Here is a 25830-nt window from a genome sequence, read left to right as displayed (position 1 = left end):
ATTCCCTTCCCACTAAGGGTGCCTTGTGAAGGAGAGGGGACGAGGGACAAGATGTTCTTGAACATCTTTTTATCTGTTTTTTAGCAAACATTATAAACACAATGGAATTTGGATTCCCAGTCAGTTCACAGTATCAGCACCAGAAACTACATTTAGTTACATCAGACTGAGAAGCTAATATCTCATTTCTACAGAAAACTGTTTCCAGTTCCCACTAAACAACTTCAAATGGCCATCTGGACAAGTATAGATGTAACTTCAGCAAAGCCATATAGGCAATTGCTGCCTATGAATATCTAACTTCCTTCCAAGTTTCTACCTAAACACTCATCCTATTGATACCTTCTGACTACCAATGATGCACTATTCTCCAAAAGATAGCACTTGGAGAAATCTGTGTCTGCCTTCCTTGACCAGTTTCGCCACTTCCCCAGCCTCACCTTCCTTCCTTTAGCCTATGTGCCCCACACTGTGGATTAACTATTTGAGGACAGCAAGACATGGCAGAAAGAACACTAGATAACTGAAGCGGAAGAGCATTCCCAGAGCCTAGCAGTTGAGGACACACAGTAGGGGTCAACAGGGTGAAAATCAGTAAATGAATCTCATTCCAACTCTGCCACTAGCTGACCTTGGACAGTCACCTGATCTCTTTGAGCCTCATCTATAAAATGAGGAGAGCTGAGTTAAAGTTCATTTTGGCTCCATGGTTCTACGATTATAATATATATTTTAGGAGCTGATCTGGGAAACAGTTCTTATGCTTTCTTTTTACCAAAATTTAACCTAACCTTAAGTTATGAACAATATTTCAGGAGAAATGTGGGCAAAGCGTAAGGACAGCCAAATCAGAATTAACCCGGAGGATCAAGGGAATGACAATAACAGCTGGCTCATCCTGTCATCCAAGGGTGAGAAAAAGTGAAAAATGTTCAGCGTTTCTAGTAAAACTATGCAAAGCGAAGGTTTTTATCATACTGTTTGGAGCGCCTTATATTAAGCCTCCAAAGGACAAATTCTTCTTAAGAATTCAGTACTAGGAAAGCTCCGTCTTTACTTCCTTTCAAAATATGAGATCTACACAACCTTTCATAAGATCTGCCAAGAGTTGAGAACTAAGGCTTGTTTTCAACTGCGGTGCCATCCTTGTCCTATTGCTGACAAGGCACACACGCTGTCCCGCCGCCAACTCCCATCTCAGCTCTTCAGTCTTTTATCATTTATAATAAATCTTTAGAAAAGGAGTACAGATACAACTGGTAAAACAGATTGTTTCAGGAATGAACCCTAGATGCCAGATTTACAAACCAAAATCTTAAAAATACAACTGGTTTTGTGGATTAAAATCTATTAAGACAAGTTGCTACCAGCACCACACAGACTCCAAACTAATCTCAACCTGCAATGAAGTTCAATTCTTCTATGCTTCCACTCAATTCCTCCTCAATCTTTCTAAACTAGTTGTGGAGCAAAGTCTAACACTCCTAAAACTAATCCTCATCGTACACGCTCATCTCATTTTCATTAACCATCCAAATCCTCCACAGTAATAGAAATGAGATACTGTGTAATCCTAACACAACAGAAAGAGATGTTTCTTACTGGAATGGGAGTCAGGGCTTTATGAAAGGCTGTTCCCAAAATGTGCCATGAGGAATAGTCTGCAAACATTAACATCCAAGTTGTTTAGTAAAATTTCAACCCCCGATTGGTTTCTTTCAAGTTCTTAAATCTCTTCTACAAAATCATCTTTAGTTCCCATTAATCATAAACACGGAAAGAAAACCCAAGAAGTATAACATGTTAGAATTTAAATCATTTAACTAAACGGCTCCCACAAAGCTCTCCCAGCTCAGATAAACGAAATCAAAACTTACCTGAAGTCATTAATTTAGCGCAGCTACTTTTGCTTGCATCATCTTCTAAGATTCGGTTTGTGCTCTTTTCCTTCCCAAGCAAAGCATCCTCCAGATGCACGCACTTATCAGATCCGACACTGTCTTCCCCCACTGCATGACTAATTTTGCTATTAGCTTCAAGTACAGAAGTCACATCTTCCAGCGGAGCAGCTTCGCTCGACTCGGAGTAAGAGGAGCCCTTACCCTGGGCTAAATTTTTTGAAGAAACTGGTAGAGACTCATCATCGCTATCAAATCCAAAAGGATCTCCGGTACTTTCTTCTTCCACCTTAGGTTTCTTGGGAACCTCTTGGATATCTGGTTTGAAATTGGGCCTCTTCTGCCCTAACTTAGCCATAAACGTAGTCTCTCCCCATTTTGTGCTAAGGGTGGTCCGTTTGTTGGAAAAGACTTCATCAAATTTTGAACTGCCATTTCCTCCTTTCCTACTGTATGTTTTCCCAAATCTGGATGTCATTTTGACACCTCTTTCATATTCTCTGTGAAAAAAAAATGTAAGACATTTTCTGTGAGAAAAAAAATGTAAAAAAAAAAGTAAAAATATATAATCACCAAATACCTAACCAGTTCTAACAGTGAATATAAAAATAAGAACCCAGGGATTCTCCCCATGTGGCTTTTCAACATTGAAGATACAAATCTCTAAAAACAGTTAAATATGGGGAGGGGATATAAAGAGAGGGGCTCATTTTTTACCCTTTATACTTCCACATGTCAATTTTTTTTTACAATGAGTACATATTCATATACCACCTACAAAGTAAGAATGCATAACGACATACCAATTTATAATACCGCATCCACAAAACTAACTTACAGAATATCAATTTTCTCTAAAGTTTCAAGTGAATCTACTTATTAGTCTCACAAACATCACTTTTACCTTAAAAAAATAATCTAAATAGAGTAACCGCCCCTAACATAAAATCTTAAGCACAAAACGTTAATTTTTTTCAGGATCTCAGAAATATCCAATAATTGACTAAATTTAGTTCTTTGAAATTTCACAGCACCTATCACGTGAAGGGATAAAAAAAAGCCGGAAAAAATGGTGTTATTTTTGCATGTATTAGAACCTGCAGTTTTTCACCCAACCTTAAAGATTCTGATTCTTGGCGTAATGTCACTTGAGCTGTGACTTCAAAAATATTCCTCAGTCACTCATCTCCCTAAGCGCAAGAAAGCATACTTATTCTGTCTTCCTTGTCCCTACAGTGCTGTGCTCATTTGCTGAGTTACATTTTCTGGAGCTGGTGAACTCCAGCATATTACACTGGTCCATGGATTATTAAATGAAGCAACAGAAACATATCTTTATTTCCCTCTTCACCTTATAAAAGATAAACTGATTCATCTGATTTACCTACATAATAATAACTAGAACAAACAAAATTCTCAGAACAGTAAATCAAGAGTCAAACTGTTTTAAAACAAGTTACACTTGAAACAAGTTATAAAACAAGTTATACTTCAAACACTATCAATTCTTACCCGTTTCTTACACTTAGACCTAAATTTAAATATCAATACATTAAATATAATTAGAAAAAAATGAACTGCTTAGGGGCTTGGAAAAAATCTGCATCCTTTGAAATTTACAATACAACGATCAGAATATTTGACATACTTCTGAATGTTTTTATCTATACTTTAAATGTTTTCCCTTTATTAATTAACTTAAATTTTTGCAATTTATAGTGACTTACTATAAACTTAGTTTTATACATATGCCTATATGTCTGGTTAGAAGCTAATTTTAATGTGACAAAATAATTAACTTAGTCATCATATACATCTGCATTAAGAGAAAACTGTTTGAAGGCCTTTTAACATGTCACCAAACTGTTCTCCGAGGTAGATCGATTTCCCCTTCTACTGAAGATTTACACTGCTGAAGAATCTTAGTGTCTTTCTTGTTTAGTACGGCCTAAACAAAACTAAGTATATTTGGCAGCTCCAAGAACAACAAAATAAAGTCATTTCTTTTCATTTCTCCAAGAACATAAAGCCCTGATCTGAAGACTTACTTTTACACACGCACCAGCAAAGCTGGAACGTTTTCAATACACTTACATGATAAGCACCTAAAAACGCTGACTAAAGGCCAAACCAAAAATCTAGACTCGAGCTCCTGCAGGCCCACCCCAGAAAAACTCAATGTATAAATGGTCCTAGGACCACGAAGCATTCACGTTCCAAGCTCAAAGTCTGCAGGTGAATATTTGCTATTAAGGAGTTAATTATTTTAAGCGGTAAGAAGACCAAGCTTATTTTTTAAGAGTCCATGCCTTTTACCAATACACAACGAAATAAAGACGAAATAACGTCAGCGATGCTCTCACTTCAAGGAGTGTGAAATGCAAAGTGTGTAGATTAGAAAGATTTGGCTAAGAGTTAATAACTGTTGAACCCGAGCGACCAGTACATGGCAGATAATTATGTAACATCCCCTACTTCTGATCTCCCCTATAGTTTCCCACAACGCCTTTAAAAGTCACTGGACAGACTATTGCGACGGCATTATCCAAGCCTAGAGTGTAACATGCATGCATAAATGAAAAGATAAGCGCGCAGACCCATCTGACACTAAATATTACGTATAGTTCAAGTACACAGCCTCTCTTGCTCGGGCTTCAAACTCCAACGACTACCCTAACTCAAAAGGAAAGAATAATTCGCAACTCAGTCTTTTCGGTCCTCGCTGGGCCTCGGCCTCGGCCAGGTCGCCTTTTCAGGGAAGTGCGCCGGGATGAGAAGTCCTCACACACAGCCCCCACCCAAACCCAGCGTCTTTCGGATCCCCGAGGGCTTAGCGACTGCCACGCAAGATCGAAAGCCGGCGAGGGCCAACCGCACCCCGCAGACAGCCTCACCTGGGGGCGGTGGGCGCGGGGCAGGCGGCAGGAGGGGCGGCCCCCGCCGGCGGGAGGCGCACGCAACTTTTCCCCTCCCCGCCCCCACCGCCCAGGACAGGGATGTCGCTCCCGACGCCCCGGAAGCCTGTGCCACCGAGTCCCCCGGGCAGGGGAGGGCCTCGGCGGCGGAGGGCTCGGGGCTGAAACCGGCACACTTGACCGCGCCTGGGGAGAGGAGCCCATCAGCAGCCGCCCGCGGGGAACTCGGAAGAAGGGAAAATGCAAGCGGAAAAGGAGAGTTCCCCAGGTCGCCCCCCGGCCCAACTTCCTCGGAGGCCGGCGGCGGGGGAGCGCAAGACGCCTCCCGCGCGCCCAGACCCCCGCCGCCCCCGCCCGCGCGGGCTCGCCCCGGGCCTAGGCGGCCGCCCGAGACCTCGCTTACCCTCGGCGCCTGGCGGGTTCTCTGGCCTCGGGCCGCCTCCGTCTCGCCCGCTCCCAGCGGCCGCCGGACGGGCGGGAGCGCAGGGCCGGCCGGCGCGCGAAGGGCGGCGAGGGGCTCCGCCACCGTCGGGACCCGCGACTCGGCTCTCGGTAAATAGGAAACCGGCGGAGGGGGGAGGAGCGGCGGCACCGCAACTTCCCTCCCCGCCTCGAGCGCCGCCGGCCGGGCCCGGGCCTAGGCCTCCCCGGGCGCTGCCGCCGGAGCCGGGAGCGGAGCCCGCTCCGTGCCCCCGCTGGGCCGCCGCCGCCTCCTGCGCCGCCGCTTCCGCCGGTGAATGGTCAGCGCTGGAGTTTGAACAGGGCCCTGAACCATCTCAACGCCATTTGCGCTCCCGGCCCCCACCTCCTTCCTCCAACAGCCGCTCGCTCCGTCACTCCGCTTCCCACAGGCCCCGCGCGGCCGCCCGACCCCGCAGCCAATCGCGCGGCCGCTTACTCAAACCGCCGCGCAGGCGCCGCGCCCCGCATGCTCCGGCGCCCGCCATTGGCCCGGCCGCGGGGCCCGACGGGACTTGTAGTCCCGGTCCGCGAGGTCGCGGGGGCTGAGAGCTGGGCGCGGGAGTGGGCGGCGGGAGGAGTGCTGGCGGCGAGCTTGGCCAGCCCGAGCCCGGGCGCCCGTTGTCGCTCCCGTCCCCGCCGGGAGACGCAGGTGCCGCGGGGAAGGGCCGGGGGCGCAGTGCAGGCAGCTGTGTCAATCGTTTCCCCTCCTGGGACCCGCCGGTGTCTAGGGACGGCGGGTTGTGCAGCTGCGCCGGGCCTGCTGGGGCCGCCGCCCGGGAGCAGGGAGGAGGGGAGCTCGGGGCTCGGAGCCGCCCTCGACCCTGCCTGGCCGGCGCGCGCCCGGCGCAGGTACCGACGGCAGGGACCCGGAGGCCCGGGGTGCTGGGCATCTGACGGCGGTGGCCGCGAGCGACGTCAGCCCCGGCTCTTGAATGTGCCCCGTACAACCCCTGGGCCCTTACCTTCGCAGTTCTTCCTTGTGTCCCGCACCAGTGAAAAGTGACCCCGAGAATACTGGATGGTACTAAGGAATTTATCGTTAACCTGTTGGGTGTGATAACGGTAATGTGGTTACGTTAAAAAAAAAAAAAAAAAGATACTAAAGTTTGGACGGGTAAATGATCTGGTCTCTGGGACTTACTTTAAGTCCTCCAAAAACTGGGCGAGGGAGAATAAAGCTAGCCAGCGGGATGCGTACACACGGGCTTATTATGTCGGTCTCTGTACTTGTATTTCTGAAATTTTCCAGAATAAAAAGTTCAAGGAAATAAACCAGTGATTACCTCTGGGGAGGATAGGGAGGTGGGAGATGATGGAAGGAAAGAGTATTTTTTGCTGTACGCTCTTTTGTGCTGTTTGAGGTTTTTTCTGGGTTAGTGTCTTAACCTATTCAGAAAGTTGGGTTTTGTGTCTGTGTGTGTGTGTTTTGTTTTTAGGGTTGCAACAGGAAAACGGCGTGCTAAAGAGTAGGACCATCGGTTTGTCCTAAGAGAGATGCATGATTCATCGGGCTCGGACGGCCCTGCTGTTTGGTGGGTGGTTAATGGAGATCCACCTGGGAAATTAGAAAACTGATTGCTTGCAGTGAAAAGCCTGCCCCTTCTTCCACAAATGGCTAATTTACTTTGAGTGCATCCAGAAGTTACCAGGCTCGGCCAATATATTCGGGAAACTCCGAATAAAGAAAAAATAATTGAGAGATCCTGTGGCCCTCCCCAGTAGGAATTTAAGGTGGATTTTAGCGTGGGTGAATAGTTTTACTTTCCCCGCGACTGCTTGTAAAATTTATATTCTGACATTTACAATTTCCCAAAGATCATATCAGTACTTTCTCTTGATTGTTTCAAAATAAATCAGCTCTTCCGTAGTTTCTGTGAATGAGAGCGGTGGGTGGTGTGTGCCTGACTTTTATTTGGGTCAGTTTTGTCTTTTTAAAAAATCCGCATCGGATCTTGTTTTATCAGTTTGTTTGAAGATTGCCGGCAGAGGTGCAAGCTGCACTTACTATAATTATTTAGATGACACGGTGGTGGGTGCTAATTAAGGGGTAATTATTCTCAGAGGCAAAGGCTAAGATCAAAAAGCTAAACGTGGTGGAGAGACAACTGCAAGGTCTTCCTGTAGAAGGGTGCTGTGAACCCACCAGGACCAAAGGATGTCTTCTTGATGCTCTGGCCTGGCTGGTGCTGGGCGCTTGGCTGGACCAGTGACTCTGCGTGAAGCTGAAGTGGAAGAGTTAATTTTTTAAAGAAATAGACAATCTGTGGAGCCCTTTTAAGGGCTCTTTATGTGGTAGTTGTATTAAGGAATGGAGCTCAGTAGTGTTAAATTCTGGCTCTCGAACAATCACCAGTCAGCCATATAGGCATAACCTGGAAGCCTGTTGGAAATGCAGATTCCCTGTCCCCAACACCACTGAATCAGAACCTGCAGGATTCTCCCCGGTGATTGGCCCACACCTTAAAGGTTGACAAGCACTGTTTTAAAGTATACCCCTAGCATTTGACAGCAGCCTAATCCTTTTCGTCAGGAGCAGGGAGGGGAGAACATTAAGAGCCTACTATGCCTCAGGTGTGATGCCAGGCTCTCTGGAAGGCTTCATTTGCATCCCTGCCTGTTATCCCTGTTTTACAGGTGAAGAAATGGAGAGATTGGCATCTGCTCAAGGTATTGTAACTAATGAGGGAGTCAAGCGTTTTCTTAAACATTAGGTATCCATTATTACTTACAAACATTCTTGAATCTGGTAGAAAATGGTACAGGATTTGGAAAGTAAAGAGGGGTGTGTGTTTAGTCTGTGGAAGCTTAATATGTGAATAGTGAGCAGCTCTGTGCTAGAACTCTCACCCTCATGTGTCCCACGCTAGGCGGAGGGGAGGCTGCCCACTCTGGCGCCCCTCCTCGAGCAAGTTCAGAGTCGGCCTTCAGGCTGTACCACCACCTTTACCTCCCCAGTTCCTCTGAGGCCAGCAAATGCCCTGAAACCCACCCCCCGATCCCATTCCCTGACCACAGCCCTGACTTCCACACGAGTGGGCGAGCTGGACTCCAGCATGGAGGATGCACGGGCAAGCAGCGTTTTGTGTTATTTTTATTTTATTGCTTTTGTTTTCTTAGTTCCCTCAGTTTATACTCCACCACTGGCCCATCTCCCACCCCCACCCTCACCCCCTAGATTGGGCTCCACACTTCATTCCAGTCTGCTTCACACACAGATGCCAGGTAGCTGGTAGATGCTTTCTTGTTTGCTAGAATGCCTCTATGCAAGCTCTCAGATGTCTGGGGTTTTTTTCCCATTAAATGTCCTATTTATGCCCCAAACTGAAATCATGGATCTGAGCCAAGCTCGTGCCCTTTGATGCTGCAGGCTGCCCTCCTGTGTGCTGCCTGGAGAAGGGCAGAATCCCTGGGACCTTGAGCGCCACTCAGGTGGACTCATACTTTGCTTTAGCTAAAAAAGAAAAAAAAAAAAAATTCCTGCAGAGAAAACTAGTGGAAGAATCTCTTGTGCCATTGTTCTAGCTCAGGCAGGGGAACTGCCAGCACTGGAACTGCTAAATAGAGCTATTTAGTCTTTTTCTGATAATATGAAGTAAAATATATTACATCTTATAGAATTCAGAGAACTAGAAGTCAGAAATTACCACATCGGCTAATTTTTCCTTGTCATAGAATGTGGAATAAAATTATAAATCGCACCCTCGCACATTGTAGTGTCTGCATTACAACGCCCTACGAGATGTGGGCCAGGCCCTGCCCTTACATCTCTGACACTCCCCAGCCCTTCTCTCTGCTCTGCCCATACTGGACAGATAAGGCTTTTCAAGTAATCTGCCCCTGACCAGCCTGTTTCAAATTGCAACACCTCTACTCCCAAATGTTCACTATTCCTACTTGCTTTTTTTCCAGGGCATTTATCTCCCCGGCTAACATGTCACATATTTGTGTGTTTCTCTTATGTATTTCGCTTCCCTATGAAGGCAGGAATCAGCCTGCCTTGTTTGCTGCTGTATCCCCAGCACATCAAAGAGTGTGTGGCACCCAGTAGGGGCTGAATAAATATTTGAATAAACAGCCCCATTTTATTTCCTTCTCTCATGTAAGATTCTATCTTGAAAGTGACTTGAAACTCACAAGAGTTTCCCATAACCAGCGGCTGCATAAATTGCTGGCTGGGTTTTCCCAGTGGGGAGAGGACTGGTTTCTGGAGTTACCTTTTGTTCTTGCTCTGGATAGGTTTTCATTCCGAGAATTGAGAAGATGAATACGACTATAAACCCAATTACTTTGTTTTCCAGGATAATTGGAATATGTTCTCCAGAGATGGTGACATCCTTCAGGGAATAAACTGCTGTCTAGGTAGTTGAAAGACAAAGCAAGGGAATTTCCTTGGGGACATGTTGCCTGACAAGGATTGGTACCCAGCAACCTCTAAGAGGTCTGGCTACCTGACCGTTGTCTCAAAATAGCCCTCTTGTCCCCAGGATCCTCACCCCTAATGCTCTATGTCACCCCTCTCCCCTCACCCACCGGGGCTTCCCATCACCAAGACTAAAATCCAAAATCCTCATGGCCTACAAGGCCCCGCATGATCTGGCCCCTGACTACTCCTCTCCCTATCCCTTCCCACTTTGCCAAGCCTGCCTCTGTCTACTCCTAGAACCTGCCAAACCAGATCTTGCCTCAGGGCCTTTGTACATGCTGTTCCCTCCACCAGTCCTGGAGATAGGCACATCTCACTCCCTTGCCTCTTTCAGGTCTTCACTCCTGTGTCCCCTCAGTGGTGCCTACCCTGATGCTGCTTAAATTAAATCCTCATCCTGCCATCCCAGCCGGCTAGATCTCCTTTCCCTGTCATTTGTCTCAACAGCAGTCTTCATGTCTGTTTTACATATTAACTTGTTTGTTATCTATTTCCTTCCGCTAGGATATAAACTCTATGAGGACAGGGGTTGTTGACTTGTTCGCTGCTGTATGCCCAGCACACCTAGAATTGTGCCTCACACACAGAAAGTGTGCCATAAGTATTTTTGACTGCATACCTTGTAAATATGTTCAACTCTTCTATATCTTTATTAATCTTTTTGATGTGCCTGACCTATCAATAATTGCACAAGGTACATTAAAACCTCCCACTGTCAGTAATTTTGTCAACTTCTCCCTGTGGTTCTATTTTCGTTTTTATATTTTGAGGATATTTTATTGGGTACATACAAGTTTGGAATTGTTGTAACTTCCTGGTGGAATTAAAAGCTTTTTAAGTATAATGGAAGATTAATTGCAAAAATCACCCGAATTTTCCCTCCCTCCCTGTATGTACACCTTTTGCATTGTGACTTCGCAGCTCCTCCCAGAAACTGGGCTGGCCTTGTAACTTTCGTTGGCCAGGAGAATGTGGCAGAAGTGATATAGTTCTTTTTTTTTTTTTTTGAGGAAGATTAGCCCTGAGCTAACATCTGCCACCAATCCTCCTCTTTTTGCTGAGGAAGACTGGCCCTGAGCTAACATCCGTGCCCATCTTCCTCTACCTTATATGTAGGACGCCTGCCACAGCATGGCTTGCCAAGCAGTGAGTAGGTCCACACCTGGGATCCGAACTGGCAAACCCCGGGCCACCGAAGCAGAATGTGCGAACCTAACCACTGTGCAACCAGACCGGCCTCCAGTGATATAGTCCTGAACCTGAGCCTTAAGAAACCTTGAAGGCTTCCATGGTCTCTCTGGGATCCCTGCCTCCACTGTGAGAACAGGCCTGGGCTAGCCTGTTGGAAGATGAGAAGCCACATGGAAAAGGGCTGAGGTCATCCTACACCACTCAACAGCCAGCAGACCCCAAACATGCAAGCCCAGCCAGGATCAGCACAGCCACCTGCCTGACCTGCAGCCGCCCACAGATGCAGGAGCCCACCTGCAACCAGAAGAACCGCCCAGCTAACTTGTAAACTCATGAACAATAATAACTAGTTACTATGTTCAGCTTCTGACTTGTGGAATGGTTTAGTGTATACAGCATTATTGTGGCAATAGATAATTGATGGTTAATGCCTCCTATCTGGGTCTCAGCCTCAGAGAGGCTTTCCTAACTCCCCAGGCCATCTAAGTCAGCTTCGCAATCCCTCAAATACCGATGTATTATTTTCTCAATAACACTCTCCAAAATTATTTACCTCTTTATTACCTGTTTCCCACACTAGACTGTCAACTCAGTGAAGGCAGACACCTTGCCCATCCTGTTCCCTGTTCTCTCCTTGACACCCAGCACAATACTGCACTGTCCAGCTATGTGTGTCCACTGAGTGCTGGAAATAGGGCTAGTCCAATATGAGATGTCCTGAAAATATAATATACACACTGAATTTCAAAAGGCTTAGTACCAAAGAAAAAGAATATAAAGTATCTCAAGAATTTTTCTAGTGACTAAATGTTAAAATAATATTTTGACTATATTAAGTACAGTATATTATTAAGATTAATTTCATCTGTTTCTTTTTACCTCCTTAAATGTGGCTCCTAGAAAAAGTACATTTGTGGCTTGCATTATTTTTCTATTGGACAGCATGATATAGAAGCTCGGTAAATATTTGTTGAAGGAAAATATCAAAAATAAAGTCACCTAGGAGCCAGCCCCGTGGCTGAGTGGTTAAGTTCACGCGCTCCACTTCAGCATCCGAGGGTTTCGCAGGTTCGGATCCTGGGCACGCAGACGTGGCACTGCTCATCAGGCCATGTTGAGGCGGCATCCCACATACCACAACCAGAGGGACCTACAACCAAGAATACACAACTGGGGGAGGGTTTGGGGAGAAGAAGGAGGGAAAAAAAAAAAAAAGATTGGCAACAGATGTTAGCTCAGGTGCCAATCTTTTAAAAAAATGAATAAATAAATAAACTTAGCAAAAGAAATGAGCTATCAAGCCACAAAAAGACATGGAAGAAACTTAAATGCATGTTACTAAGAGAAAGAAGCCAGTCGGAAAAAGCCACGTACTATATGATTCCGAGTACATGACTTCTGGAAAAGGCAACACTGTGGTGATCAACAGTTGCCAAGGGGTACGGGGAGGAAGGAGTAAGGACTAGGTGGAGCGCAGGGAATTTCTTTAGGGTGGTGAAATGATCCTGTATGATACCGTAATGGTGGATACATGATATTAGGCATCTGCCAAAACCCAGAGAACTGTACCATACAGAGAGTGAACCCGAATGTGAGCTATGGGTTTAACAGTATATCACTGTTGGTTCATTAATTGTAACAAATACACCACACTGATGCAAGACAATAATAAACTGTGGGGGCGGGGAGCGAGGTATATGGGAACTCTGTACCATATGCTCAATTTTTCTATGAACCTAAAACCATTCTAAAAAAGTCTATTTAAAAAAGAACGAATTCACCCTTGCACCGCCACTAGAATATTTCTAAAACATAAAGTTAGTAAACCACTTCCCTCTTTTAAAAAAGCTTTGGCAACCTCCCCCTGTCTACCAGAAATAAGTTCATATCCACGGGTATTTGCATTCGCATTTACAGTTGTTTGGCACCTTACCACACCCCCATTCCCCACCCCCTCCCCTCTCCAGCTGTACCGAAGGACTCAAGCTTCCATTGCAGGACTCATGCAGTCTCCTGCCTGGAGCATCCTTCTCCCTCTTCACAGGTGGAACCTTATCATGAGTCATACACCCTCCCATCTAAGTCAGTCATCCTCTCGTCCTTGTTTCCATAGGCTCCAAATTAAAAGTAGAAACAGAATACTGGGCATACAGCATCTTGGTCCTATTGGCCTTTCATGCCTCTTTCTAGTAAATTTGGAAAATGGATATGATGAATGTATATATTAACTTTGGAAATGTTGAAAAAAATTCTGATAGCTGCAGGCCGGCTAGGATTAATATCCTTGAGATGGAAACAGTGGAAGCAGAACAGGGCTATTGAATGTCAGTGAAGATCTGCTTGGGCTCACCTCCTAGGTAGAAGGAGGCGGGCTACCCTGCCAGGAGCAAGATCCATCCCAACAGGGAGGTGGTGTTAGCTGACTGCCTGCCGAGGACGATAGGAGAGAGGCCCCTGGGCTGTCACCTGCCCTGAAAGCCAATCTGCCTCTGACTGCTGCTCACCCAGGCCAAGATGCCAGGGTGATTCGGTTTCAGGTATTTCACTTCCAAGGCAGACGACAGCATGGCAGTGACATTATCCTCTCTGTACCATCATATAGTAGAGCCTCAGGAGAGCACGTGAGAACACACCTGTGTAGGCTCCCAGGTGCTGAGTTTACACTGCAGACTTCCCTACATCCCTTCCTTTTCAGGATGTTCAATTATCCAACCACTTCTCGGGAAAACTCAAGAAACACATACTGTACAAAGATAAATGACTAGCCCAAGGTCACCCAGCTACTTAACAGGCGTCTTTCTCCAAAGGTCACAGGCATGAAGCACGTGCTATCCTGGGCCCTCAATATCAAGCCGGGCAGAAGAATTCCATCCTTCCGCTGTCCTTTCAGGCTGGAGATCCAGAGCTGCCTGGAGGAGGAAGCATCTGGTTGAGACCTCAGGCGCATTTAGAGGAACAAGCCAGGTTGGAGGAGTCAGGGAAGGACTAGTGCCTGAAGGCAGGGACAGCAGACCTGGGAGGAGTTTGTGTGTCGGTGAGCACTGAGGGTGGAGGGGCAGACAGATGCACACAAGGCCAGGCTTGTACACCAACTCAAGGCCACAGCGCCTGGTCTTCAGCAGGTGTACAATCTCTTTCCACCCTGCCCATTGGGTCCTCAGCTATGAGTTGTTCTTCCTCCCGTCCCTGTGGCCCTCAGGGGGTCCACAACTGGTCTTTGGGGCAGAAAAATAGAAGAAACTGGGATTTCTAAGAAATGCTTATGAATTTCTTCTGGCGATAAACCCCAGCCTTTTCTTGGGTAGGAGGGCTCCTCAGCCAGCCTCCATCCCTCTGTATAAACCCACACGTGGCCCATAGTTTGGATAGCCAGCTTGGGCAGCTCTGAAGATCCCCCGGGCTGAGGGGCCTCTCCCAGGAGAGTAGCAAAGAATTCTGTCCTTTGTGCGACTTGCTTTATTATGTATGAGTGTTTCGGTTTCCCATGGTTGAAAAGTGATCATTCCTCTATTGGGTTTTCCCAGCTTGAGGCAGAAGCTTTTGGAAGACGAGGCAGCGCCTGCTTAGAGTATTTACCGGATTAAAGAACGCAGAAGTTGGAGAATTGTGGGGGCCTGGCAGAGTTCCAGAACCACAGTGGTGCCCTGGTGACCTCAGCGGCCACTCCAGGAGCACACCAGCCCCGCGCCCTGGGAGTCACGCCTGCACAACTGAGACCCCATTGCCCTTGGGGGCGCATGCCCCAATTCGCTCTCATGCCACAAGGACGGATGGAGAGCAGGTTATGTACCTGTTCTAGAAAGAGGCAAGTCTGTGACTTGCGTCACCTCCTCACAGGTTGATCCATGTGAAGGGCCTCCGAACAGTTCCTGGCAGAATGTCAGCGCCCCCAAAGTGTTCACGGGTACTGTCATCATGGCTGGCAGCTGACTGGGCAAGCGATCCGACTTGACAATATTTTGGGAGTAACCCGATAAACTATCAAAAGTGGGCAGAGAAAAGCATGCCACGGCTTTTTAAAGCACCTGCTGTGACACCCCTCTGTCATCCCCGGGCGCGGTGGCCGGGCGTGTTAGCCTTAGGCCTACGGGCCAGAGACACCCAACTTCGCGATGGTCAGGGCTGAGTGACGACATCCGGAGTCCTAGCTGCCGCCGAGCGGTGGAGCTGCGGGCGGGGCCTGGTTTGGGCTCCGCCCACGCGCAGCCCCGCCCCGCCCTCCACCTGTGCCCCGGATTCCGGCGCGGGCGGGCCCTGGGCCTGGAGGGTGCGAATTAGGGAAAACTCCAGCTCCCGGAGTCGGTGCACAAAGGAGTCCTTTTAAAGCGAGTGGCCGGGGCTTTGTAATAATTTACCCGCGTTTGTCTACGTACATCTGCCTCTCCCTTTTAGACCAACAAATGTTTACCCGGTTCCCACCCAAGCCAAATGCCAGTTTGTTTATTAATCCCAAAGGCTTCACCGCTTTCAAGGAGACAGATCCGGGCCAAGGGGGAAGCTTCAAGACATTAACATTTCAAATGAATGCGCTCCGGGGTTGTGAGGGAGGGGGCTGGGCTGCCTCGGGCTGCTCCTCCCCCGGGGCTCCACTTTGCCCGGGGGCGGGACCCGATATTTACAAGACAGAAGGCCCCGCTCCGGGCCGCCTTTGTGGTGCGGATGACCTCGCGGCCACTTCCTAGCCTGATCGATGGCCCGGCGGCTGCGAGGGGCTGTCGGCCTGCGGCTAGGGAGCGGATTCCGGGCGACCAGCGCAGGCGGGTCTTGGGGCTCCGGCTGCCCTCGCCCGGGCGCACCGGCTCTGCGGCCCGGGCCGCGCCTGGAGCCGCTGGGGACGGGCTAGAGGTGGCGAGATTGGCCCATCCACACCCACCTCGGCTTTGATCTCCTAATCTGAGGCTTTTGAGTCCAAAAGGGCTTAGCAACGACGGGCACGGCGCCAGCCCAGACGAAGTGGACACCTCGCACCTGGGCGCCTGCCGCCCGCTGCGTCCCATCCAGGCGCGGCCTGCGCAGCCCGAGGTTTGGGCGCGAACTGGCAGTGGGAGCGGGCCTTGGGGCCCGAGGCCACCTAGTGGCGCGTCACCGGCTGCAGTGCCCACCCCGCCACGCGCCGCGCTCCAGGGCTCTCCGACGCCAGGGGCACGGTTCCTGCACGGCTGTGCTGCGCTCCGCTTTCCCCCGCGCTCACGTCTGCCTTGCTCTCTCGGTCCTGCCGAAGCTGATCCGCTGAAGCTGAGCGACACTGCAAACCCCGAGACCTCCGAGCCCGTGGCCTCTTCTCCGCCTCTGTCCCCACAGCGACCCCGATAGACTCTACAAAGTTGTAGTCGCGATTATAATTAACTGTGAGCCCCGGGCTTCCCCAGGCCTTGGCCTCCCTCTGGACAGGCTCCTGGGGCTCCCCTGGAGAATGAAAGCACGCAGGGTCTCCAGCACTCACCTCACGCTATGCACCCCATTATCTGGAGTTACAGAGATACCCCTGGGAGGACCTCTAGGATTGTGGAAAGGGAATGAGGCGATGAGTTTGGGTAAAATGAGGACAATTATACTAATACCCTCTTCCCTCCCGCCAGGGCTTTAGGGGGCACCAGTGAGCTAAGGGCCACACGACTTCAGGCCTCGTTGATAAACTGGAAGGCCGGATCCCAGGCAGCTTCCAGTTTTATCTCGCTCTGCCCAGAAGCCCCGGCGGGTCTCCCGACGCTGCAGATTCAGCAGTCTCAACCTTTGAGAAAGGCATGTGGTGCTAACTCTGTGCCCTGAGAAATGCAGGCCGTCTGCCAGTTTTGCGCTGTCAGAAAATACAATTCGACTGAGTAAATCTGAAGATCTAATTGGCTTTATTAAGCTATTCGCGAGTCAGGGGACAGACATCCCGACAAGTACAAGGGCGCTCCCAGGAGTTGTACAGGATGGAAGGTTTTTGATAGTCGGAACGAGCCTAGGGCTAGGAAGTTACTAAGGAAAGAAAAGAAAGAATTGTTTCAGGCCGAGTCACCTCGTTTCTTGGGGGAAGGGAAGGGCCAGATTTTATCATGCAGATCCCCCTTCTTCCTCTGCGGGGGAGGGGAGACGGAGAGGGCGCGCGTGACAGATTACCTCGTTGGTGCAGACGCAAAATTCTAGACTGGTTGATGAAGATTGCATTTCTGGGGAAGGTTGGGACTGCAATGAGGTCAGGTATTAAGTCTAGCTTTGGTGTCATGGGCCTTAGCACAAGTGACGCGATTTGGGGCCTGTAGTTTTCTCTTGAAGGCACCGGATTCAGGCTCCAGGCCATGAAATATATCCAGCCCCTGTTCCAGAACCTTCCCAGACTCGACTTCCCTCCTTAGCCCTCTTTCTCCTTCCGAGCTAGCCTACTTGTTATTCCCCAGCGGGTGCTGGGCTGTCAGCTTCAGTGTTTCTGCTAGAAGCCAGTCTGCTTACAGGAATGCTCCGCTCCTTAAAGGTCTTTCCCTCCACCACAGCGGGGTCCATCACTTCCCAACAGCTTTAGCAGCTGGCTAAACCTTTCTTGGGTAGCCCACTGCTGCCTCCTAGCCTTTGTCTTGATTGGGTGTCTCAGCCGCGGAGAGTCCCACACCCCTGGAACAGGGCCTTTTCTTGGCTTTTCTCCGTTCCCCTCCCCACCCCATTAGTCCAGCCCACTCTCAGAACTTATCAAGTTGCCTTGCTGACTCAGGACCAGTTTGATGACTTCACCCTCAAGAAAATCTCCCAAATGTTGCTCTGAGCAGAGATGCCACCCAGGATGGTTCAGAAATCCCAAGAAGGCACACAGAATGAGTTCTTAAGCATGAGAAACTTCGCAGGATTCTTCCTCCTAGAACAACCATCAGGGCTGGAGAACTGTGGGGCTTCCCAAATTGAGGGCTCTGCTACTATTCTGCGGGCTGCTCTGAACTCAGTGAAGTGGGACCTCAGCAGGTGCTGGTGGGGGTCTGCTGTGGGCCAGGCAGCGGATTGGGGGTTAGGGGGTACCAAGAGCCTGGGGTCTGACAGATGACAGCCATGGCGTCTGCTCTCGAGCAGCACTTCCTGAGCTGCTCTCAAGGCTTGAAATTTTCTTCCAGGTCCTCCCCTCTGCATTAGTTTCTCCTTCCTTTGTGCCCCTTTACTCTACTCTTTTTGAACACTTACTACGTTATCGTTTGTTACTTTTGTCAGTGCCCACCAGAGCCAGGCTGCTATTCACCTGAAGGAAGCCCACCAAACAAGTGGTGGTCAGGACAGCCTCCCACCCTGATTCTCAAAGGATAGCCAGGAAAGGGATGCCCAGGTTGGGCACATGCCAGTTGGGGGTCGTTAGCCCTGGGGTCTCTAACAGCTTTTTTGTTTGGGTCACTTTTTTTCTTTTTCATTTTTTTTTAGTGTGGCAGGATATAAAAGTTACACCTAGCTCTCAGATCTTGGTTGCAAATACCGATGAAAGGAACCAGGGCCCCAAGAAGAAATGGCTTATCCTAGGAATGGGGCAAGAAATGTACAAGATAAGCCTGGAGTATTTAGTAGTACCAGAAAGGAAAGAAGTACTGAGAAACAGACAAGTAAACAAAACCCCACAATGCTGGGTGTCAAAAGGACATGGAAGTCAAAGGGACAAAGAACTCCCAATGGCTAAAGCAGGAGCAATTTGAGCAACAAAAGTAGCGTTGGATTGGGGCTGGCCCCGTGGCCGAGTGGTTAAGTTCGCGCGCTCCGCTGCAGGCGGCCCAGTGTTTCGTCGGTTCGAATCCTGGGCGCGGACATGGCACTGCTCGTCAAACCACGCTGAGGCAGCGTCCCACATGCCACAACTAGAGGAACCCACAACGAAGAATACACAACTATGTACCGGGGGGCTTTGGGGAGAAAAAGGAAAAAATAAAATATAAAAAAAAAAAAAGTAGCGTTGGATTATAACCCAAAATATAAAATAAATATCCATGAATCTATACTGATATAAATGATCGATCAATAAAAACAATGGGAGAAGAGACAAATCTCCCATGTGGAATTCCAAATAACGTATTGGCTAAATCTCGCAATTCTTTTTGCATATGAGGCTGCCCCTGGGTTTTATGTTGCAATGTGACCTCCATGCTGGGTCCTTATCTCTAGTTCAGTGGTTCTCGGTCTTGGTTGCAAGTTAGAATCTACTTGGGAGCTGCTAAGACCCAAATTAAATCAGACCCCAGACCAATTAAATCAAAATTCTGGGCGTGCAATCCGAGATCCAGCGGTTTTTAAGACTCCCCAGGTGATTCCAATATGCAGCAAAAGTTGAGAACCACAGTTCTGGTCGTAGGTCTAGATCCAGCACCCGGTACGATTGGCCTTCTCTTGTGGGTGACTCACTCCTGAGTCTCTAGGGGGTCTTTGAGCCGGGTGGCTCCTTAGACAAAGGAGGCTGAGTGTGGTTAGGAGTGTGTAAACCTCATTGCACTTTCAAGACTCCTACTGTTTCCTCATCCCTGCCTGAACTTTCAGCTAAGAAACCATGCGGCTGTGAATTCACGTGAAACTGAAATTTATCAAATTACTGCTCAAACTTCGGGTCTGATTTTTGGCTGCCTCAGCCGTGGGGCAACAAGAGGTCAGAGACCCACTCAGCACAATCATAGAAAGTCCTTGGGTCATGTGTTCGATTAAGCTTTTATCACATTTTCTTTCTTTTTAACCTCGAAACAATCTCAGATTTACTTTTCTTTTTTTCCGGAACCATTCGAGAGTAAGTTGCTGACCTGGTCATCCTGTAATACTAAAGCACAGCCTTTCTCAACCAGAGCTTCTGAACTGAATGACAGAAGAGGAGAAAATGATTTGTGTGGCTATTTGTTCCAGTTCCCCCCAAGGGTGGTACCTACTTAGTATCATCGTGCTCCAGGGAGAGTTAATTCATATTATGTTCTGGGTGCCTTGGGATATTAGAGCTTACTTCTATCCTAGAACTCTGAGTTAATGTGTATTGCCTGCAAAGAATCAACCTACATCAGAGTCAGGAAATTAATATTACTACCATCCAATCCTCAGACCCCATTCAAGTTGCCAAATATCCTAGTAATGTCCTTTAGAACAACAGGATTCCGTTCAGATTGGCATCTTGCTTTGAGTTTTCATGTCTCTTTAATCTCCTTCACTCTGGAACAATTCTTCAGTCTTTCCTTAACTTTCATATCCTTGATGTATTGTATCCTTGACCTTGAGAGAGTCCAGTTATTTTGTTGTAGGCCCCAATTTTGGTTTGGTTGCTGTTTCCTCATGATTAGATTTGGGTATCGCAGGAGTGATGCTGTGCTCTTCTATTTGCGTCCATCAGATGGTGCAGGAATTCTGATTCTGTTGATTTGTCACATTACTGATGACGCTGACTTTGCCCACTTAAGTAAGATGGTGTCTGCCAGGCTTCTCTACTATAAAGTCACCTTTTTCCCTTGGAAATTAATAAGCATTTTATGGATACTTTGGAACTCAGTAATTATCTCATTTCTCATCAATGTCCTCATTTATTAATACGTATGGTATAAACTCATGCTTTCCTATTCTATTTCAATGGGTTATACTTACTTAATGTCATTATTCATTTTGACTGGCTCAAATTGTCCCAGAGTTGGTCAGCGGGAGCCCCTTCATGCTGCATAGGGCCTTTGGACATATCCCCCACATTCTTTAAGCAACTCCTTGCTTTCTGGTGCAAAAAGATGTTTTGGGCTCATCTTGTATATTCCCTGCTCTTAGTCTGGAATCTGCCATTTCTTTAAGAAATACTGGCTTCTTTTAGGGGAAATGATATTTCTGGGTGCTAGGTGTACTCATTGCTATTAGGATTGTGCTCTTCCAGGCCCCCTGGACAGCAGTAGGAAATACACGCACACCTTCATCTGACTATCTGTCTATCCACCTATCTTGAAAATCATGGGTTCACAGTCATACTTCCAGTTACCAATCCAACGTCACAGGATTTATGTTGGTTTTCTTGCTTTCCATATTGGTAACTCACTCTTCTGACAGCAATCTAGCTCCAGTTATCCTTAATACATTTACTTATGTGATCAATCCCCTCTATGCAAACCGTCTGCCAACTGTTCCCACACCCGCACAAGCACGTTCCTCAAACACGCATGGGCTCCACCTCCCCACGCCAGTCTGTCTCTCCCACATGGATGCCTTCTTCATCCTGCCTGGGCTCTCAAAACCCAGGCCAGGCTTCCACTCTGTGGGTATGCCCTCCTCACCCAGCTCAGGCTCTGAGGCCCCACCCCAGGCCACCCTTCACTGTCTTCGGTAGTGGTTTTAAAATATGTCTGCAAATTCTTTGATACTCCTCCCTTCAAAAGGTGGGACCTAATGCTCCTTTCCTTGACTGTGGGCTGGATTTAGCGACTCGCTTCTAATGAATAAAATACGATGGAAACGATGCCATCTGACTTTCTAGGCTAGGTTGTTAAAAGGATAGTTTCTACCTGGTTCACTCTCTGGGATCACTGGCTCTCAGGGAAGCCCATTGCCGTGTTGTGAGGACACTTAACAGTCCTGTGGTGGGGGCCACATGTGGACAGGCCCACATGGAAAGAAACCAACTTGTTAGCACTGACTTTCCAGGCATGAAGTAAGCCACCTTAGAAGCAGATCCGCCAGCCTCAGCCAAGACTAGATTATTTCAGCCCTCAGCCATTGAGTCTGCTAGACGAGGCCCCAGACAGCACAGAACAGAGACAAGCCATTCCTACTGTGCCCTGTCTGAATTCACAACCCACAGAAACTGTGAGATAGTAAAAGATTATTGTTGTAACCTATGAAGTTTTGGAGTAATTTCTTATGCAGCAAGAGATAACATACACTTTCTTTACCCTGTTAAGGCTGTGACATCCTCACCGAGCTACTCCTCTGCAGTGCTGTCCTCGCCCTTCATGGGCTCTGACACGTATGGTAGGCCATCCTATGTCAATGACCTCCTCGGCCAGCTCAAGTTCTAACTCTCCATGCCGGGCAGCCCTCCCACACAAATGCTCTTCTTACCCAATCCAATTGCCAGTACTCCACTCTGTGCCTGCACAGTTTCTTCCACTCCAGGCACAAATGTCTTCCCAGTTCTGTTCTACGTAATGCCTTTGGCATTGAAGTTTTCAGGAAGGTAAGGGAAGAGAAGAGAAGAAAAGAGAAGGAAAGAAGAAAAATAAAAGGAAGTGGAAGAGGAACAAGAATTTATGACCTTTTGCTTATTAATCTCTTTCCTTAAATTGTCCAGCAGAGTTCAAAGCAATGGCATCATCCATAGTCCTTGTTTCCTATATGATGCTTTTGGTGGCAGCCACTGGGTGCCCCAGAGCCTTGCCTCAATGGAGACTTCCCTATGGGTAACCCTAAGCAGTAGTTAAATCACTTATTTCATCACCACATGCCGTAACTTGCAAGTTCCCATACCTAAATAATTACTGTGTTAGTTGTCTATTGGTGCATAACAAATTACAGTTTAGCAACTTAAAACAACACATGCTTATTATCTCAGAGTGTCTGTGGGTCGGGATCTGGGTACAGTGTATCCATTCTCTATGTCAGGGTCTCTCACAAGGTGGGCAGTCAAGGTCTTAGTGGAGGTTGTGGTCTCATCTGCAGGCTTGACTGGAGAAGGGTCCATGTCCAAGCTCACTCACACGATTGTTGACAGGATTAGTTCTTTGTGAACTGTTGGTTGGAATCACCCTCAGTTCCTTGCCATTTGGACCTCTCAAACACGTCAGCCTGCTTCATTAAAGCATGCAAACAAAGAAGGTAATAGAACAAGATGGAAGTAATACTCTTTTGTAACCTAATTATGGAAATATTTCATCACTTTTGCCATATTCTATTTGTTAGAAGCAAGTCACTACGTCCAAGTTACATAGTAACATGAATATTTGGGAGCCATCTTAAAGGCTGCCTACCACGATTATCTTCCACCCTACCTAGGGAAGATGACCAGTCTCAGATTCTTTCCATTTACTTGAGAGTCTCTAGCTTACACCTCACACCTCATGTGAGTTGCTGTTTTATTTAGGGTTCTTTACTGCAAAATTAAAAACCAACTCTGGTTAACAAGCAAAAGTTGTCTCTATAAAATTAAGCTTAGAGTTCTAAAAAGTTCTTGATATTCTCAAAAACTACCACTAGGCATGTAGTGAACACTTGGTGGTGTTTTGAATGAGTGAGTGAGAGAATGGCTTTATAAATGAATGAATGAACAAATTCTCTGGTAGTAGGTAGATGTTATCTGGTGGCATATTCAGCTTGGGAAAACTCTTAAAAATGGGAGATTTGTGCTATGAACTATTTTTTTTAAAGCGAGATATCTATACTTACTCACTTGGGAAGTTGTCAACAATATGTTACTTAGTGAAAAAAACCAAATTCGAGAACATGAACTTGTTCTGAACAAAAATTCAGGTACATTTAATCCCAAGAAGTTGTCGACTTTTCAAGTATCCAGGAGCAAAATCCAGGACAAGATCATGGTGGAACTAAAAATTGGAGATTTGGACATTTGAAAAGAGAATTAGAGAAGAGTGGGTCTCCCAAAACACATTGGACATAGCAAAGAGAGTCAATATTGGTGACTCCACCACGCCTGTGCTGAAAGGAGTTAATCCATTTTCCGTTGCTGTGTCACACATTATCCCAAAACTTGTGACTTGAAATGATGGCAATCATTTTATTATTGTTATTATCGCTTTCCATTCTGGAGTTGGCAGGGCTTGGCTAGGCAGTTCTTGACGGGATCTCTCATGTAGTTGTAGTCAAACCATGGCTGAGGCCCAAAAGCTTTCTCACAGTTAGAACCTCAGCTGGGATTTCGGCTGGATTGCCCATATATGGCCTCTCCATGTGGCCTAGGTCTTCTCACAGTGAGGCAGCTGGGTTCCATGAATGAGTGTGCCAAGAGGAGAGAGGCAGGCAGAAGCTGATCTCCTTTTCTGACCTGGCCCCAGAAGTCATGCCACATCACTTCTTCCGTATTCTATTTGTTAGAAGCAAATTACTAGGGACAGCCCATATTAAAGGAAAGGAGAATTAGACTCCACGCCTGATGGAGAATCTCCAAAAATTTGTAGACATGTTTTAAAAATCACCACAGGAGCTATTAAGGAGAGTACTCTGGGCTCTGCAAGCAAAGGCTTCCTGGACAAATGCAACGACAGCTGAGTAACGAGGAGGGCACACACCGACTTCAGGGAAGACAGAAGGGGGACTGGACCCTGGATGTGCAGTGGTCCGGGACATGGAGTAGAAGAGTCCATTCTCTAGGCCCGGTGCTGGAGCTCATCCAGGGTGCCCAACTTGCCGCCTTCTCAAGCAGGCTGCTTCCTGGGCAATGCAGTCTGACCTGGCAAGGGATGCAGACAGACCTGTTTCCTAACCTGGTTATGCCACCGACTAACTCTTAAACTGGGATGAGTTACTCCCTGTCTCTTCAGCGATTACATCGCTCAGGGGCCTGGCCGAAAACAGATGACATACTCGATTGGGTAATTTGAGGAGAGTTTAGTAAAGGGACTATTTATAAAGGTGTGAATATGGTGTAGAGTAACCACAAGGGACAATGCAGTACTCTGGGACTCGGGACTAGGAACAATAGGGCCGTCACCTCCCCTGGGCCTGAAAGACAAAACCTGGAGACAAAGAGGCCACCCTACGGGAGGTGGGACCGTTGGTGGCAGGATGCAGCCAGCCAGCAGAGCCCCTGCAGAGGGACCTGGAGAACAAAGGCCTCAGGTGCTCTCCCTGTGTGCCCGCTCCTGCTCATGCCCCCGTGGGCCACGCCCAAGGGGAAGCCAGAGGAGGAGGTGTGGACAGTGCTGTGTCCACAGCTCAGCCTCTGGAGCACACGGTGGGTGGAGAGCAGATCTGGACGGGGAAGAGAAGGCACTCTGCACAGAGATTGAATGGAAAGATTTTTGAAAACTGCCTGGCCCAGAGAAGATACTCAGTAGACTCAGTTCCAACTCTCTGCTCAAAAGATGCAGACAAGGCGATGTTTCCAGTTCACTGGGCTTTGCTTGGTGTAAAAATGCCCACAAGTGTGTCCTAACACAAAACGCTTAAGTGAGGGTTTGTCATTTCCCCGCAGGAAGGAGAAAAGGCAAACGAGGCCTGTTTGGGAGCCATATCATAGCCTAGAGCAGCATCTAGTGGTTGTTCAACACATGGAAAAATGTGACGGTTCGGATATTCTCATCAAACCAAGTGTTATCAACCTTAGTAATGCTTTCCATCCAAATTTGACAAATTTGTCTAGACCTCCTAGAATCTGGACACCACATTTTATTTTATGTACTTAATTTTTTCCAGGGGGAGATTTGACCTAAGCTAACATCTGTTGCCCATCTTCCCCCTTTTCTTTTTCTTTCCTTCTTCCCCCCTAAAGCCCCAGTACATAGTTGCGTATAGTTGTAAGTTCTTCTGGTTCTTCTATGTGAGCCACCACCACAGCATGGCTGCTGACAGATGAGTGGTGTGGTTCTGCGCCCAGAACTGGACCTGGACTGCCGAAGCTGAGTGTGCCGAACTTTAACTGCGAGGCCATCGGGGCTGGCTCTTTTCTGTATTTTTAAAATTAAATTGTTGGTCTTTGATTTCTTGATTTCTAGAGGTTCCTTATTATTAGAGAGATCGGCCTTTGTGATCTGAATTGCAAATATTTTTCAAACCCATTTGAAAATTTAAAAATCGGCTCAATTGAGGCATAATTTACATACAATGAAATGTTCCCATTTTAAGAGTACAGTTTGATGAGTTTAGAAAAATGTATGCGCTCGTGTAACCAGAACCCATAATCAAGTTACAGAACATTTTTATCATCCCTAAAAATTCCCTTGTGCCCTTTCCCAGGCAATCTCCATCCACCACTCTCAGATCCAAGAAATCATATATCTTCTTTCTCTAACTATAGATTTGTATGTACTCTTTTCTGTCTGGC

At 47.5% G+C, this 25830-nt stretch overlaps 2 protein-coding genes across 12 annotated transcripts in view; one reads left to right on the top strand and one right to left on the bottom strand.

The window, feature by feature from the left end:
• WAPL (WAPL cohesin release factor) overlaps window positions 1–6277 on the bottom strand; it is a 76849-nt gene extending 70572 nt beyond the window's left edge. For 4 of the 11 annotated variants that reach the window (XM_023648739.2, XM_023648750.2, XM_023648745.2 and 1 more), the window contains exons 1-2: window positions 5217–5680; window positions 1878–2398 (exon numbers count right to left, since the gene is read on the bottom strand). In XM_023648739.2, coding sequence (XP_023504507.1) covers window positions 1878–2376 — 499 coding nt within the window. In that variant the 5' untranslated portion in view covers window positions 2377–2398; window positions 5217–5680. Of the gene's footprint in view, window positions 1–1877; window positions 2399–5216; window positions 6144–6237 lie in introns of those variants that run through there. The other 7 variants (XM_070230084.1, XM_070230107.1, XM_070230115.1 and 4 more) reach the window with 4 other exon arrangements.
• On the top strand, window positions 4669–11256 carry LOC138918415 (collagen alpha-1(I) chain-like). The gene is made up of 4 exons (XM_070239853.1): window positions 4669–5287; window positions 5374–6296; window positions 6712–7942; window positions 10815–11256. Exons 1-2 carry the CDS (start codon window positions 4669–4671, stop codon window positions 6276–6278), a joined length of 1524 nt encoding a protein of 507 aa, XP_070095954.1. The 3' UTR covers window positions 6279–6296; window positions 6712–7942; window positions 10815–11256.
• The last annotated feature ends 14574 nt before the right edge of the window (window positions 11257–25830 follow it).

This window comes from Equus caballus, chromosome 1 (genome assembly GCF_041296265.1).
Source record: "Equus caballus isolate H_3958 breed thoroughbred chromosome 1, TB-T2T, whole genome shotgun sequence".
Taxonomy (NCBI): domain Eukaryota; kingdom Metazoa; phylum Chordata; class Mammalia; order Perissodactyla; family Equidae; genus Equus; species Equus caballus.
The sequence above is the reverse complement of the archived record's forward strand: the minus strand, read 5'-3'. Positions and strand labels throughout refer to the sequence as shown.

Coding starts and splice junctions, on each gene's coding strand:
- LOC138918415 (XM_070239853.1), top strand. CDS start 4,669: ATGAGAAGTCCTCACACACAGCCCCCACCCAAACCCAGCGTCTTTCGG. Junction 5,288..5,373: donor TCCCAGCGGCCGCCGGACGG/GCGGGAGCGCAG, acceptor CTCGGTAAATAG/GAAACCGGCGGAGGGGGGAG.